The sequence below is a fragment of the Magallana gigas genome, chromosome 7 (genome assembly GCF_963853765.1).
Source record: "Magallana gigas chromosome 7, xbMagGiga1.1, whole genome shotgun sequence".
Taxonomy (NCBI): domain Eukaryota; kingdom Metazoa; phylum Mollusca; class Bivalvia; order Ostreida; family Ostreidae; genus Magallana; species Magallana gigas.
In genome coordinates, this window is record NC_088859.1 from 32,556,695 (window position 1) to 32,572,095 (window position 15,401).

At 31.5% G+C, this 15,401-nt stretch overlaps 1 protein-coding gene across 1 annotated transcript; it reads right to left on the reverse strand.

The window, feature by feature from the left end:
* Positions 1-1,736: 1,736 nt before the first annotated feature.
* Positions 1,737-11,576, reverse strand: LOC105325103 (beta-1,4-N-acetylgalactosaminyltransferase bre-4). Its single transcript, XM_066067299.1, has 8 exons — positions 11,425-11,576; positions 10,999-11,140; positions 10,225-10,293; positions 8,937-9,169; positions 5,912-6,102; positions 4,931-5,053; positions 4,285-4,380; positions 1,737-3,563 (listed from the first exon to the last, which is right to left on the reverse strand). The coding sequence occupies exons 2-8, from the start codon at positions 11,111-11,113 to the stop codon at positions 3,440-3,442; spliced, it is 951 nt and encodes a 316-aa protein (XP_065923371.1). The 5' UTR covers positions 11,114-11,140; positions 11,425-11,576; the 3' UTR covers positions 1,737-3,439.
* Positions 11,577-15,401: the final 3,825 nt, after the last annotated feature.

The following is a 15,401-nucleotide window of genomic DNA, read 5'->3' on the forward strand; positions in this document are numbered from 1 at the left end:
AGTTCTATGATTTTAAAGCATTGGTTTTGATTGATAAGTCACAATGACGTCACAATGAAATATGACGTCACTTTAGTGTCTGTAGGATTTAGCTAATATCATACTTATAGCGAGCGCGCCGGCGCGAAGCGAGCTCTACCGGCAAAGCGTGTGTGAATAGAAAAATCGGACTATACTCTGTCCCAAGATATTTTTGATTCACGTTTGGCTTAATTGTTTGATATTTATAAATACCTCAGGATTCAAACGATGTTCATTCAAAAGTATGAAAAATTTCCAAGATTTCTCAGTCAAAACGCCCCTGTTAGCTTATCAGGTTTCAATACAATGCTAAAAAATGTTATGTCTACGGAGATTTTGCATTGCAGCAAGCCCGGATGATAACGTTGAAATATTGCGCGATGTATTCCGAGTGTATTCCGAATGGAGAAAAGATGTAAACATTCCCCATTATAAATCTCCGTAAGGAATCTGTTTTCGTTCCTGTGAATTTTTCCGAGTGAAAGATGATAATGTGTCAATGAAATTATCTTGGAAAATATCCCTTTCAACTATTTCAATTGCACTTCTTTCACAGGTAAGTGTATTTTTTTTTATTAAAAATCGTCCAAATGTGCAGCATAAATATCTTGGGACAGACTATAGTTGCACATTCATTCAACGGATTTTTTTGGCGTCAGTAAATCGGACCAGTAATGCCTTGTTTTAATCGTCCCAGTAATTCCCTGTAAATATGGTTTCCCATTTCACACTCTCACGAGAACAAGATAAATCATGAATTGTAAATAAAACTAATGATTCCATTACGTAAGACTAACAGAGTTGTCGTTCCTTCGAGTGACGTCACAATGGATTTCTTGCACATTGATCCCACAGAATATTTTTCGGCGTCAGTAAATTTCGACCCACAATGCAATTTATCAATGTCGGACGATCTCACTAGACTTGATTCCTTCTCGCGAGAATCAAAGTAAAACTTTTGAGAAACAGATAAATTGTGTAATTTCAAGAATATCATGCTTTGTAAGTAAACAAAACAGTATATTTCACTTAGTTTTTTTTTCAGAGTTTTTTCAAAGAGACAGACGACACTTGACCGACGTGAACTTTGACGTCACAATAAGGGGAAATTACTCTAAGTAGTTATTGTAAATCTGCTGAAATATAAATACCAAAATCTTCTCAAAATCTTGCAAAGCTAACGAATGGGGACATTTTTTTTTTTAGATAGGAAACAGTTGTAACTTGCTCTCATTTTGATGAATGCTCACATTTATTTTATTCACTATATATTTACAGTAATTAATTTCCAGGAACGTTTTTAAAAGGGAGCGCGGCAGCATCATTCAAAAAATATTTACAAGCAAAATGAAAAAGAAATTCTCAAAATCAGGGAAATTCTAATCCGGGTGAGGAATGGTGGAGAGGGGGGGGGGGTGGGTTCCAAAACCGTTTTTCTTATATGATCAGCAAATTTTTTTTATACGTAAATTATATTTTTTTTTTAAAGGGGGGGGGGGGGGGCTCTATGATAAGTCAATTTTTTATATGTAAGTTTAAGAAAAATGTCTGATGCAAGAAAAGAGGAAATAAACTGCAATAAACATTATGTTAAAATCTTTATTATTCAATAACATTATATCTCAATAACATTATATCTGAGATAAATTCTATTTAAATAAATAAACAATCTTAAAATTATGAATAATGAAAATTAACTAGAAAAAATAGGCATGTTTATATTTTATTTTGCATTCAAATTCATTTACGTTACGTTGATACTTTTATTTTCATTGATTTATCATAATTCATTATTTGATCACATACTGCGCTCGCCCCAACGGTCGCACCGTAAAACATATTAGTCTGTCTCAAAGATATTTTTTGACCCAAATTTTCTTGAATTATTTGATTTAAGAAATGAAGATAATTTTTCTATGGATGCGCCTTCAGCTGATGCAGAGCTATTGAGCTGAATTTAATGGATTAAACACAAATAGTGAGTTAAAATCTGAACCGGCTGAATTGAAAACGAAAGGAAAATACATGCGATAGTTTGTGATATTATTCACTGTGCAGAATTAAAACTAGTTTTCATGCGAGATCGCTGGAATATGCAACTGGACATAACCATCCAAGGAAAGGCGATCGTGGACGAAAATAGCTGATATGTCGACAAAGAATAGTATGTATAATAGTATGTATAAGCGACTTTTGTAATCGTTGTGGTAACTAGATAGCCAGTGATGTACTTAATTAAATGGTATATCTGCCGCTTGGAATGAAGCGAAGGAGTTGACGCATTACTCATAGCTTTTCTTTACGACGCTATTTCTGATGACCGATCATGTGTATAAATTTGAAACTTGTCGTTACCAAATTTGAACAGCAGTGCAGAGTTACCGTGAAAGTTTATAGGCCTATATGTTCGTTATAATATTCCTGGAAAAGGAACAGCCAGCCTCGCTGTAAATGTTGACTGATCTCAAGCAGACGAAATCGTGAGAAGACGCTTAATTTTCTATTTCGTGAATCAAATAATGTGTTTCGTTCATTTTTGAAGGTTAAACTTTCAAGTTTTTATATTCACAAGATTGCATTGTCTTTGCTGACAATAAAACAGACACAACTTTACATTTTGTTGACAGTGTTTATCTTGGAAATACCCGTTCTATAAATAGTGTTAGACCAGAACAGTTGACAAAAGTAGATCCGGCAAAAATTTTATTGATGCAGGTATCAAAGAAATTTTTCAACCAATCAGAAGCGCCGATATCTCATCAAACGAATAAATATTATATGATATTTAAATATACCTCTTGATTCAAACGATGTTCATTCAAAAAGTATGTCAGGTTTCAATACACGGCTAAAAATAGAAAGTCTAACGATACGGGGATTTTGCATTGCATCAGCCTTTATTAAATCCGGATGATAACGTTGAAAAATGAGCGAGGTATTCCAAGTGACTTCCGAATGGAGAAAAGATGTCAACATTTCCCATTATAAATCTCCGTAGGAAATCTGTTTTCGATCCTGTGAATTTTTACGAGGGAAAAACGATAATGTTTGAATGAAGTTATCATGTCAATTTTCCCTTTCACAGATTTCAATTGTACTTCTTTCGTAGGTATGTTTATTTTTATCAAAAATCGTCCAATGTGTAGCATAAATATCTTGGGACGGACTTTATAGTACAATGCACAACATCAATAACGCTGACAAAGACGTTGAAAGTATCGTAAATTTTGCGGCCAGATAATGTCAATACCGTATCTTGTTCTTTCAGTAAATGCACATTTACAGCTTTTGATGTTAATACATCTTTTTATATTCCTTTCTGAGACTGCTGCAAAAATTTAAAAAATTGCCTTCTTTTTATCGTCAACAATGAACTTCTAGTACTGTTAGTACTACATGTATGATCTAGAAGTATACATTATATTGTTTTTACAATGATATGATTGAACAGTTTTTTAGTTTTTCTCTGTATTATTATATAGTTGAGGGAACTCAGCCCGTCCTTCCACATCTGCTCTTTTCCTTTACTGAGGATTTTGTACCTGAAGAAAAAAGAAATCCAGTTTAATGTGATTGAAGGGCATGGTCACGATTTGATTGGTCAAAAATTATTTTATTTTATTTTAATTTAATGTCTACAATGCTTCATCGAGGCATTTTTAATAGGCAGCCAAAATTGGGTGTCATTTGTTGAGTTATAGGCAAGTTACAGAGCGTACAATTCTCTGCGATGTACATAAAGCTTTTGTGTTCATTTTGAATGTTGATGTGAAAATTCCAGTTTAAGACCTAAAATAACGTTAGGAAGTGTTTTTTATGATTATAATGAATTAGCAGATAGACAAATCACTTTTTTACTGGTATATCAAACTTTTGTATAAAAAAAGGGGGGGCCGAGCCTTGTTTAAATGGCAAAGAATTGTGAGCCCTGTACATGTATCTTGCTTATAGCTGTACGACTGACTCTACGTTTGATCATTAGAAATGCATTCCTAAAGCACTGTAAATAATAGAAACAAAAAAAAAAAGAATTGACCAAGATCGTGACCATGCCCCTTTAACAGCTGCTTAAATAACATCCAATCTTAAATGTCTGAGTCGATAGAGAGAGAGAGAGAGAGAGAGAGAGAGAGAGAGAGAGAGAGAGAGAATAAGATCCCTTTTAGTGATCTACTGAAGCGAATCAATGGATCTTAATTTAATTAGACTAGATAAATACAAATATTCATACAGAAAGACAGACAAATAAAGATACATGTATACCTTGCTGGATTTTCTGTTGCTGTCACATGTTGAAGAGAAGAGTACCTTCCAACACCAGTTATGGCTCTGTATATGGACATATTTGCCCATACTACCCTAAAAACATTTCTTTCTTTGTTAGGAAAAATTGAAGTCAGATCTAAATCCAACGATCTTTAACTAATCAGAAATATGAATATTCATTGCAATAAAACAGGAATCTATCTATCTATCTATCTATCTATCTATCTATCTATCTATCTATCTATCTATCTATCTATCTATCTATCTATCTTTAACGACAGGTTTGTTTTGCTGTTTCATTTCAATATTGTGATATCAAAATTAATGGTAGATCTTTCAAATATGTTTGAAATATCAAATTTTACGAATGAGTCCTTAAAAACTATTTCAGTGTATTTAAAAAAGTGCAAATTGATTCTACGTTAATCACTATAAATTTCTTCAAAATCGGACAAAAAAGACCTTTTAAAAATGAGTCTTGTTTTCAATAAAATATATAGGGGTTAAAATAATGACTTACTTTTTGCACGCGAGTGTACATAGTAGAAGTTAAAAGAATTAATTCAAATCAGTGTTTTTTCTATATTAAAGGTTTAATTCTGTACAACTTAACAAAAACCTTTTTCAAAAAAAGAAAATAAACCTGTTGTAAAAGTCGTCATCTTCTCCGCCCCAACCAAAGAAGCTATTTGAAAATCCATTGACAGCCTCATATTGTTCTTTTGTCATGGCCGAAACACCTCCAAAATTTGCATCATACGGCAATCTGAAGTACACCATGGTTTAAACTAATATGATTTCTTTCATTTGAGGCAGGAATTAGATGGAAATCAATTTCTACTTGATGCAATAATGAATTATTTGCCGGAAATATAAGATTTTCATTCGAATGTTGTAACTGGTTCTCTAAAACCCGTTTCTTTGCAAGGCTATATAAAGAATTGCATAGGTGTCATTGACAGACACACATATTTTCTGTATTTTCTATTTTTACCCCATCTCTGCAATGTGAAGATTTCCATTAGGTAATTCCCAAATTATATTTTGGTATTGTATAAAAAAAATTTTATTAGGATATATAGTTTCAATTGAAAATATATTTCATGACTATTAATAAACATTCAGTTGCATTTTGCATGATATTTTCCAACAATAGACTGGTTATGCACATTGAAGTTTTGAGGATCAACAGGTTTAAAATGCAAACTAGACAACATTGAGATGGTGACCAACTCAAAGGGCTCCGCTTAAGTTATGGGCAATAGGATAAAAAAAATTGCAGACATTTTTGCTTTGACTTTGACCTATAACTTAGACATTTTTCAGCTTGCATAAAACTTCTGATTGAATCGCATTTCCCCATAAACACAAGCATTTTTGTTCGGTCTGAGCAAGATCAAGCAAATGCGAAAATATACGCTCTAAAACTGATAATAAAGAGATCCACTATGACCTTCACATTGACTTGGTTCAAGATTACCGCACACGCTCTGGACAAGTATTTTTCATATAATTCTGAAATGACCTACACATTAGATCTTGATAATTGGTTCGACATCAATAACTGTAAAGTAAAGTACAGTTAGTGTGAAAATTTAACCATTTGAAATGACCTAATTCTTACTTGTAATCCCAGTTCTCCAAGATAACAGATAAATGTTTTGGTTGGTCAACAGGACAAGTGTAGATGTTGTGGTCGTTTTCCGGGAGAAGATCCACATCATGAAGCACAAAGCAGTCGTACCTAGAGTCCCTTAGAGCTTCCTTAAATCCAACATTGAGCAAGAAACCCCGATTGAATTCAAAATCTTTGGACTGAAATTTCCAAATAAACTTGTACTTAGTGTTTGTGTACGACCAAAATTCCCAATTGTTGTACCTGATTCCTAGAGACTTGTTGTGACGTTGAGCTTATAAAACTAAAATTATTGTTTTAATCGTTTTGGTTAAATGCCTAATGACTTCAAAAGCTCATTGGAATTGCTGTTTAGCTTTTGCAAATGGTTCGGTTTCCAACAAAAATTGAATATTGCTACAAAATAAGAAAAAGATGAAGATAAATATAAGGGGGAGGTTAGGGTGTTTTTTTTTTTTAATTTTAAATCAATGTAACTATGCATATGTAGTTATCAATTTCATGTATAATGCTTGTATTTTATATTAAAAAATATTTAAAATTTGACCCTCTTATACTTTAATTAATGTATTTATTTTAAGCCGGAAAATGGTAAAAATATATCCATTTTTTTCATAAATTAGTCATTTTATATGTTTTACAAATACAAACACTAATCAAAGTACTCAATGTACAGACATCCAGGCTCATTTGATGTGGATTAGAAACGTTTTCATGAAATGGCATTATTACTGTTTTTTAACAGAATAGACACATCGAGTGATTATTTAAGAATAAGGTTAATAAGCGTATTAATCATATTGATAACGTAAATATCATAAGTCTTTGTTAGGGTGGGGTTGATATTTAATATTCCTACTATAATTAAATGCTGTACACCCTTTTAAAACAATTCCCGCAATAATTTGTACTCTCAGCTTGATAACGGAATATCTAACTAACATTTACCAATTGACATGTTATGCAGTCTACGTTTTTATTTTAAAGGGGCATGGTCACGATTTTTGGCAAAAATTCTTTTTCCATTTTTAATGTTAACAATGCTTAAGTAAGTCATTTCTAATTGTTAACCAAAATTTGAGCGTCAGTCTCAGTGTTAAAAGTGAGATACAGAGCTTATAATTCTTTGCTATGTAAACAAAGCTTTTGTTTAAATTTTGAATCTTGAAGTGTAGATTCCAGTTTTAGATCAAAAATAATGTGTTAAACGTTAGGAAATGTTTATTTATGCTTAAAATGAATAAGAAGATATTCAAATCAGTTTTGAAAAGATTTTTAACTGTTCAAGTTCAATATCTAAAAAAAATTAACCAAGGTCAAGCCTGTTGCTAATTAGCTATGAACATTTTATCAAATAACATTGAGACTCCGAGAGACTTCGAGTCAGTTTAAGCACAGTGTACGGTGTCTGAATTTATAGTGCTATGCTGTAAATTTGACCAACTTTATTTAGAGGTTATTAATTATTTTCTTAAAATATTGGATAATTTCAATTCATTCAATTATGCTTTATTACTTCGAGAGCATAAAGTTGCATGCAAGTTTACATCTGAAATGATGTAGTTTATTAAAAAAAGAATGGAGTCTGCATAATCATATAAAATATTATATATTGAATTTAAGTACCTTAGTCTGGTATGAAGTGTTTAATTTTTACTATAAATTATAGCACGCAATTTAATTGCAACTCACTGAAACTCTAACCCCCCCCCACCCCAACCCCCTCTAAATCGGTGTAGATAAAAGAGATAAACCAAAACAGTGCCTTACCTTTGCTGGGTATTTAATATGATAGCTACTACACACGATCCGACAGAAAAACTTTATCATCAAGAACAGAGTTTAAACACATTTATTTATGCATTGTTTTACATGTATTTATAAAAATTTATTTAAGTATTTTAACTCTGCTTGAAAGAGCTTATTTCATATCCTTTTAGAATACTGTTGAATATTTGACACATAAAACTTATGCATTTGTGCCTTTTTGACTTATTATAAAGATATTAGTTTATTTGGTAGCTCATTATGTTAAATCACATTGATTTATCATATATTCATATTTTTTAATAAGAGCCTCTAAATATCTACATATATTTTTGATTTAATATAGATCAATAATGAATATATTAAAAATGTCTCCGTGCCTTACTAAAAATTGCAATGATCATATCAATCAGATCTGCCACTAAAATAAAGTTTGAGATAAAGGCAATGTAAAGAATAGTTTATGAAATTAATTAATAATGTTGGTAATGCACTTTGCGCCAAATCTATTAATGATGGATTTTTCTGCAATACAAATCAAATGAAAATTGAACGGCCCAAACCTTTATACTTGATCATACCCATATAGATGACTAAATTAAGATGAGCTGTTTCTTGATAGAGAAGCCAAGTCCTCTGAAATTCAATACAAATTGTTCAGTTGCTAATCTTTCCCTCACGTAATAAAAATCAATTAAACATTTTTTCATAGGGATTGTTTCAAAATGAACAATTTTAACGTTTTTCTCAAACAAAATAAACGAACAGATCTGATACCAAAACAGAGAGGATAATGCAACAATATATTGAATCGTTGATAGCCCTTTGGCTTCCCAAACAAACGAATATCCCAATCGACACGCGAAACGGAAAATATATTTGATTAAGAAATTGATCACACTGTGAAATACGTCTGCAGTTAAATTTTTTTAAAAGTATTCTTGTTTTATTTCTAGAATTACTTTAAAAATTAAAGCAATAAAATACTGAGTAGAGTTAATATAGAGTGACTAAATAACTTTCAAAATAGCAAAAAAGTGATAATAAGAATAAGATAGAATAATGGCGAACATTTTAGGGCTAAACGTTATTATACAATATTTTTCCTATCTGAAGATTTTTTCATGCCAAAAGCTACAAAATTTTAAAAAAAATTCAATGTTTATCAGTGCTTAAATGATCCAATACAATGATACACGAGATAAAATATCAATAGTTAAAATTATCTAAAGCTATGGATGTTTACCTGTTCTATAACGTATATTGCATATTCCAGTTGTTGTTTCATAAGAAAGGCGTGCATATGATTCAGAAAAATTCTAAGATGGCTTTCCCTGTCGCGAAATGGAACGAGAATGGCCACTCGCTGTCGGGACGTACAGTTTTCAGGCACAAAACCACCGTCTTTTATTACACTATACTTCTGTTCAATCGTCGTCCATGTTTGCGGGTCAGTTTTATTAACAGTGATGCTTCCAACTAGTGTAGATATGAGAAAACATTTTATTTATTTTCTATGCGGAAGGAGTTTTCTTATGTTTGTTCATCTTTGCAAGCCAAGGGTTGACGGTGCACTTGGCTACCCTCAATTAACATTAATAAGGAGAGGAATTGATCGACAACCCCTGACTAGCGAAGATGATGTTTGTAATGTCTAAAACACAATACAAAATCAGTAAGCAAAAATCAGTTAAATGAAGTTTGACCATAATTTTTATGTACGAGGATCAGATAATTTTTTTTTAATTATCCGAGACAATAAGGATAATTAAAGATGTAGTCATTTGTATTAAACAAATTTTACCCATTTATTTTTTTCTCTCTATACGTGTTTATATAAAAGATAGAAACAAGACAGTATCAGATCAAAATATTTATATGAAAAATATAATCAGGATAGATTTTGGCTTCCTTGTATGTTTTTTTTTTTTTTTCCTTTGATTATTTAGCAATTCTTGATTATTTTAGTTTTGTTTTATGCTTTTTAAAATTATGTTTCTGATTTTACAAAATTCATAATTCAATTCTGGTTGTAACATCTCATTTGAATTGGTTAAACAAATCCAAGTATTATAATGTGTTTATTACTTGCGTACATCACAATTCGACGAGCGTGCAAAACGTATTCACCAGCTTGACATCAAAATTAAATTTTGTACAAATTAACGTCGTTCCTTGAAATAATATCTAACGCATCAAATAACTATTTATATGATTTACCCCAAAATAATTCTAATTAAAGTGAATTTTTACCTATATTTGTAAATTAAGCTAGAATAATCGAATAAAATTCTGGCACAGTGTTAATAAAATAAGATTAGGGCTAAATCAAAAATTAATTTCTTTATTTGTTATACAAGAATCACAAAAAATGGTCTTCCATCTTTAAAATATTTTTAGTCAAAGCAACCTGATATAAAATCAATTTACAAGTTATCATTATAAGTATTGTTAAAATTATTACGATTAAAATGGACGTACATGTATATAACGTATTGTATTAGAGTAAAATACTAAGTAAAGTAAAGGTATACCTAATCCAATAGGAATAAGTGGGCAAGTTGTTAGTCTGCCTTCTGTCTTTGTCAGAGTGGCGATTTCACCTACAAACGCAATGTTAGTCGAAGTGTTTTCCTCAATATATCACAATTTTGATTCTTAATTTTTATCAATCAGACTCTGCGAACATCTATATCATTAAAAAATACTTTTACCAATCTGGTTAGATCGATAATTTAAATTTAATAAAGTTCCATTTTATATTTACCATAAATGATACACTTCTTTATTATGTATTTTTAGAACATATATTTAGAAATAGTTAGCCTTTATTTTGAGTATGGATTTCAAGCTCCATTTAATAATTGAATACCAGATAGGCTATTATCTGTGTTTTTACAACATTAAACATTTTTTCGATAAAAGGTGTTTGTTATTGTAAATGATTTCATGCTAATATTTAACAAAATTGTTACGACTTGGCATCTGCTAGATAGAGTGCAGATTAGAAAATTATATGTAAATCAAGTTACTCGTTTCAAACAAATCCTGTTGTTTCACATGAGTAGTATTTTTATCATATTGTTTAATTTTTTTTCAATCATGATAATGCAATAGCAAACTTTAGAGATAACAGTATTTTGTTATTGCATTCTAAAGCATTTCTGTTATAAACATGTTTCAATTACATGTATTTTTAAACTTACTTCAATTCAAAGGGCATAAATAACAGTTTTTAGAATTCTTAAGGTTACCAAATTGTAGCGAAGAAATCTTGATGGTCAAAACAGAGCCATCATTATACCTACCATACTGTCGTCCACACATTTGAAAATTTCTTTTGTAGAAAAATATCCACACGCAAATTATACACATTTGGATGGCAATTGCAACACAAAAAGAGAGCTTGGCAGAATATAACATGATTTCACGTATGGGAAAATCGGAAACCTTAAAGAAAAAGAAAAACAAGATGATTTTAAGAAAAAACCCATAAGGTATTGTAATCATTTTATTACTTTACATTACAAATAGTAAAGTACGAGTAACTAGAAATTATCTATAAATAGTAAACATTTTGTTTTATTTAAAATGTTAATTTAAAAATATAGAAATGTTACTTTAAAGCGATTTAATGCTCAAGGTCCATGTTGTTTTAATGTTACAAAATGTGCACATCAGTGTTAATATCCGATATAAATCGTTTAAAAACATTTGTTAAATAAGATACTTACATGACAAATTATATAATTATGCTGCTCTTTGAAATAATTTCCGTTTGTAAACACGTACCAAACGTGTAATATTTTTTAAACACTCTACTAATGCATAGAAAAATCCAAAAAAAAAAATCCGCCGTACACGCCGGTAGTTTTTAAGAAATCATCTGATAACAACCGATAAAAGTCCTTCTCAGCTGATAAAGCTTAAACACTCATGTATTTACTTTGCTGCAAGATTATATAAAAAAACTAGCTGCAATATCAACAAATATTACGAGATACAGGGACTGTGTCAACGAATGAATTTCAATACTTTTGAAATTACTCAATAAAGTGATAGAAAATCACGTGGTGGTAATGTGGTACCAATGGTAGAGTTGGGTTTTGAGATATCAACGGGTAGGAAACTACATCAAATTGTTTCAAAATTGACCATAAGATTCACTTTGATGATGTTAAGTGTTCTAGTGACGTACTAGCTTTTAAAATAAACAATAAATTACATATGCAACTTGATGTTTTACAGCTTAGCGCTTTATGTATATCTTGCACGTCATTAATTTAAACCAGCTGGTTTTTTTTATAAACATTCATTAACCGAAACATTCTCTTGGGCATTTGCATGTCCAAGTTTAAAAGGGGCATGGTCACAATTTTGGTAAAATTCTATTTTTCTGTTTTAAGCACACCTGAGTTGAAAGCTCAAGTGAGCTTTTCTGATCACATCTTGTCTGTCGTCCGTCTGTCCGTCCGTAAACTTTTCACATTTTCAACATCTTCTCAAGAACTACTAGGCCAATTTCAACCAAACTTGGCACAAATCATCCTTAGGCAAAGGAGGTTCAAAGTTGTTAAAATTAAGGGCCACGCCTTTTTCCAAGGGGAGATAATAAGAAATTAATGACAAATTTTGAGAATTTTTCAAAAATCTTCTCCTCAAGAACCATTAAGCCAGGAAAGCTGAATCTTGTGTGGAAGCATTCTCAGGTAGTGGAGATTCAAATTTGTGAAAATCATGACCCCCGGGTGTAGGGTGGGGCCACAATGGGGGTCAAACGTTTAACATAGGAATATATAGAGTAAATCTTTAAAAATCTTCTCCTCAGAAACTAATCAGCCAGGAAAGCTGAAACCTATGTGAAAGCATCCCCAGGTAGTGTAAATCCAAAGTTGTTAAAATCATGATCCCTGGGGGTAGGGTGGGGCCACAGTGGGGGTCAAAGTTTTACATAGGAATAAATAGAGTAAATCTTTAAAAATCGTCTTCTCAAAAAAGTAATCAGCCAGGAAAGCTGAAATTTGCGTGGATATATACTCAGGTAGTGTAGATTCAAAGTTGTGAAAATCATGGCCCCGGGGGTAGGTTGGGGCCACAATGAAGGAGTGTTAAAGTTTAACATAGGAATACATAGAGTAAATCATTAAAAATCTTTTTCTCAGAAACTTATCAGCCAGGAAAGCTGAAACTTGTGTGGAAGCATCCTCAGGTAGTGTAAATTCAAAGTTGTGAAAAGCATGACCCCCGCTGGTAGGGTGGGGCCACAATGAAGGGGTGTTAAAGTTTTAAATAGGAATATATAGAGTAAATCTTTAAAAATCTTATGCTCAGAAACTAATCAGCCAGAAAAGCTGAAACTTGTGTGGAAGCATTTTCAGGTAGTGTAGATTCAAAGTTGTGAAAATCATGATCCCTGGGGGTAGGATTGGGCCACAATGGGGGGTCAAAGTTTTACATAGGAATATATAGAGTAAATCTTTAAAAATCTTCTCTTCAAAAACTAATCAGCCAGGAAAGCTGACCTTTGTGTGGAAACATCCTCAGGTAGTGTAGATTCAAAGTTGTGACAATCATGATCCCAGTGGGTAGGGTGGGGCCACAATGGGGGGGTCACAGTTTTACATAGGAATATATAGAGTATATCTTTAAAAATCTTCTTCTCAGAAACTAATCAGCCAGGAAAGCTGAAACTTGTGTGGAAGCATCCTTAGGTAGTGTAGATTCAATGTTGTGAAAATCATGGCCCCCAGGGGTAGGGTGGGGCCATACTAGGGGGTTTAAGTTTAATATAGGAATATATAGAGTAAATCTTTAAAAATCTTCTTCTCAGAAACTAATCAGCCAGATGATTCTTTATGATTGTTAAGACTGTGGCCCCAGGACAATTCTTCGGCCTCACAAGAAGGTTCAGAGTTTGATGTAGGTTTATATCCCATATATAAACAATTGTTAAGGATCTTTTTGAGAACTGCAATACTCAACATGTGATATGACTATAAAATCATCCTGTTAGAAAAGGGACTAAATAATTATAAACATTAGAATATCCAAGGGGAAAAATGGATTTTATTTATACAGGATCTACATGTATTATTATACATTTTCCAGATAGTTTGTATTATGACTCCAATAAGCTGATTTTATCATACCTATTGTTCCTCAGGTGAGCGATGTGGCCCATGGGCTTTAGGAATGCAATTTTAATGATGACATAAAATTTGAGAGTCAGTTGATAAGTTATAAGCAAGATACAGGGCTTAGAGTTCTCTGTCATGTAAACAAGGTTCGCGCCCTGTTTTTATTTACGTAGGATTATAATACCAGTAAAATAACCTCGTTGAAGCTGATTTGTTTATCTTCTTATTAATTTCAAGCATAAATAAACAGTTTCTAACATTTGACACATTCACTTTAGGTCTAAAACTGGAATTTCACTTCAACATTCAAAATGTTAACAAACACTTTGTTTACATAGCAAAGATCTGAAAGCTCTGTATCTCGTTTATAACTAAACAAATGATGCTAAAATTTCTGTTGCCTATTAGGGAACACCTTACTAAAGATTGTTAACATTAAAATCAGAAAAATAATTTTTGACCAAAATCGTTATTATGCCCCTTTAAAGGGACTTGGGCACGATTTGATCTCAAAATTAAGGGGGATATCTACACCAAATAAGTGTAGGAGATTTTTGTTGCATGCACTTGTAACTAATAATAGGCACAGTATTCAACAATAATAGTCCTCAAAGTACAATACTATATTTTTAAGATAATTTTTAAAATATCAGTCTGCTTCAAGATAACCCCTTATATGTCAAATTGTTAAACATTTCTGTTTTAAAACTCTAATGAAAGTGAAATGGTTTTAAGTTAGAAAATGAAAAACAAAATTATCATGAATGAAGTTTGTATGATCTTTATTGGAATCCACATAAATATGAAACTAAAATATTTAAAAATTCTTTTAAGGCAAACTGCTGGATGAAATCCCACAATAATCTGAAAATAGAAACAATATTCGTTGGTTAATGAGATGGAAAAAAGAAGTTGAATGAAATTGAAAAGAAAGATCCTATTTAAGAGCTGTCTTTCTTGATTTTACTTGGTCTCAAATATCTTGGGACCAATTTTCTAATTTAAAAAAATTAAGTAAAAGTATATGCTTAAATGTAGGAATAAGGTTAGTAGTGCTTATGATAATGTTTGAATCTGAAAAAATTATATTTTTGATGAATGCATTATATTTATATTTAACTCCTTAAAACAAAATGTAAGTAGTTACATTAATTTTTATATACAATTCAAATTATAAACTGTAGAACCATATGCATATTTTATACATACATAAGATGCCCATAGTGATACACATGTACGTGTGGTAATAAAACATGCTCTTTTTCAAGATTCTGTCGTTCCCTCATTTGGCTTGCAAATCCGGCTTCCACTGCTATTGCTAGCCTACCTAGCTATATCTATTTTAATTAAAATACATGAGTTAAGTTTCAAACTTTCAATGCAAGTCTTATACTGCAAATGTTTTAAATTTGGAAAGTTGGAATCAATTAATACAAGAGATGGTACTACGGAACTTTAGTTTTATATTAATCATGCATATAGGTTTCATGTAAAAATTATCTGCTCACCTTTATCGATAATCCGTCACATATTTATGATCTTCTGTTGCAGATGACATGACAAATATGTATTGT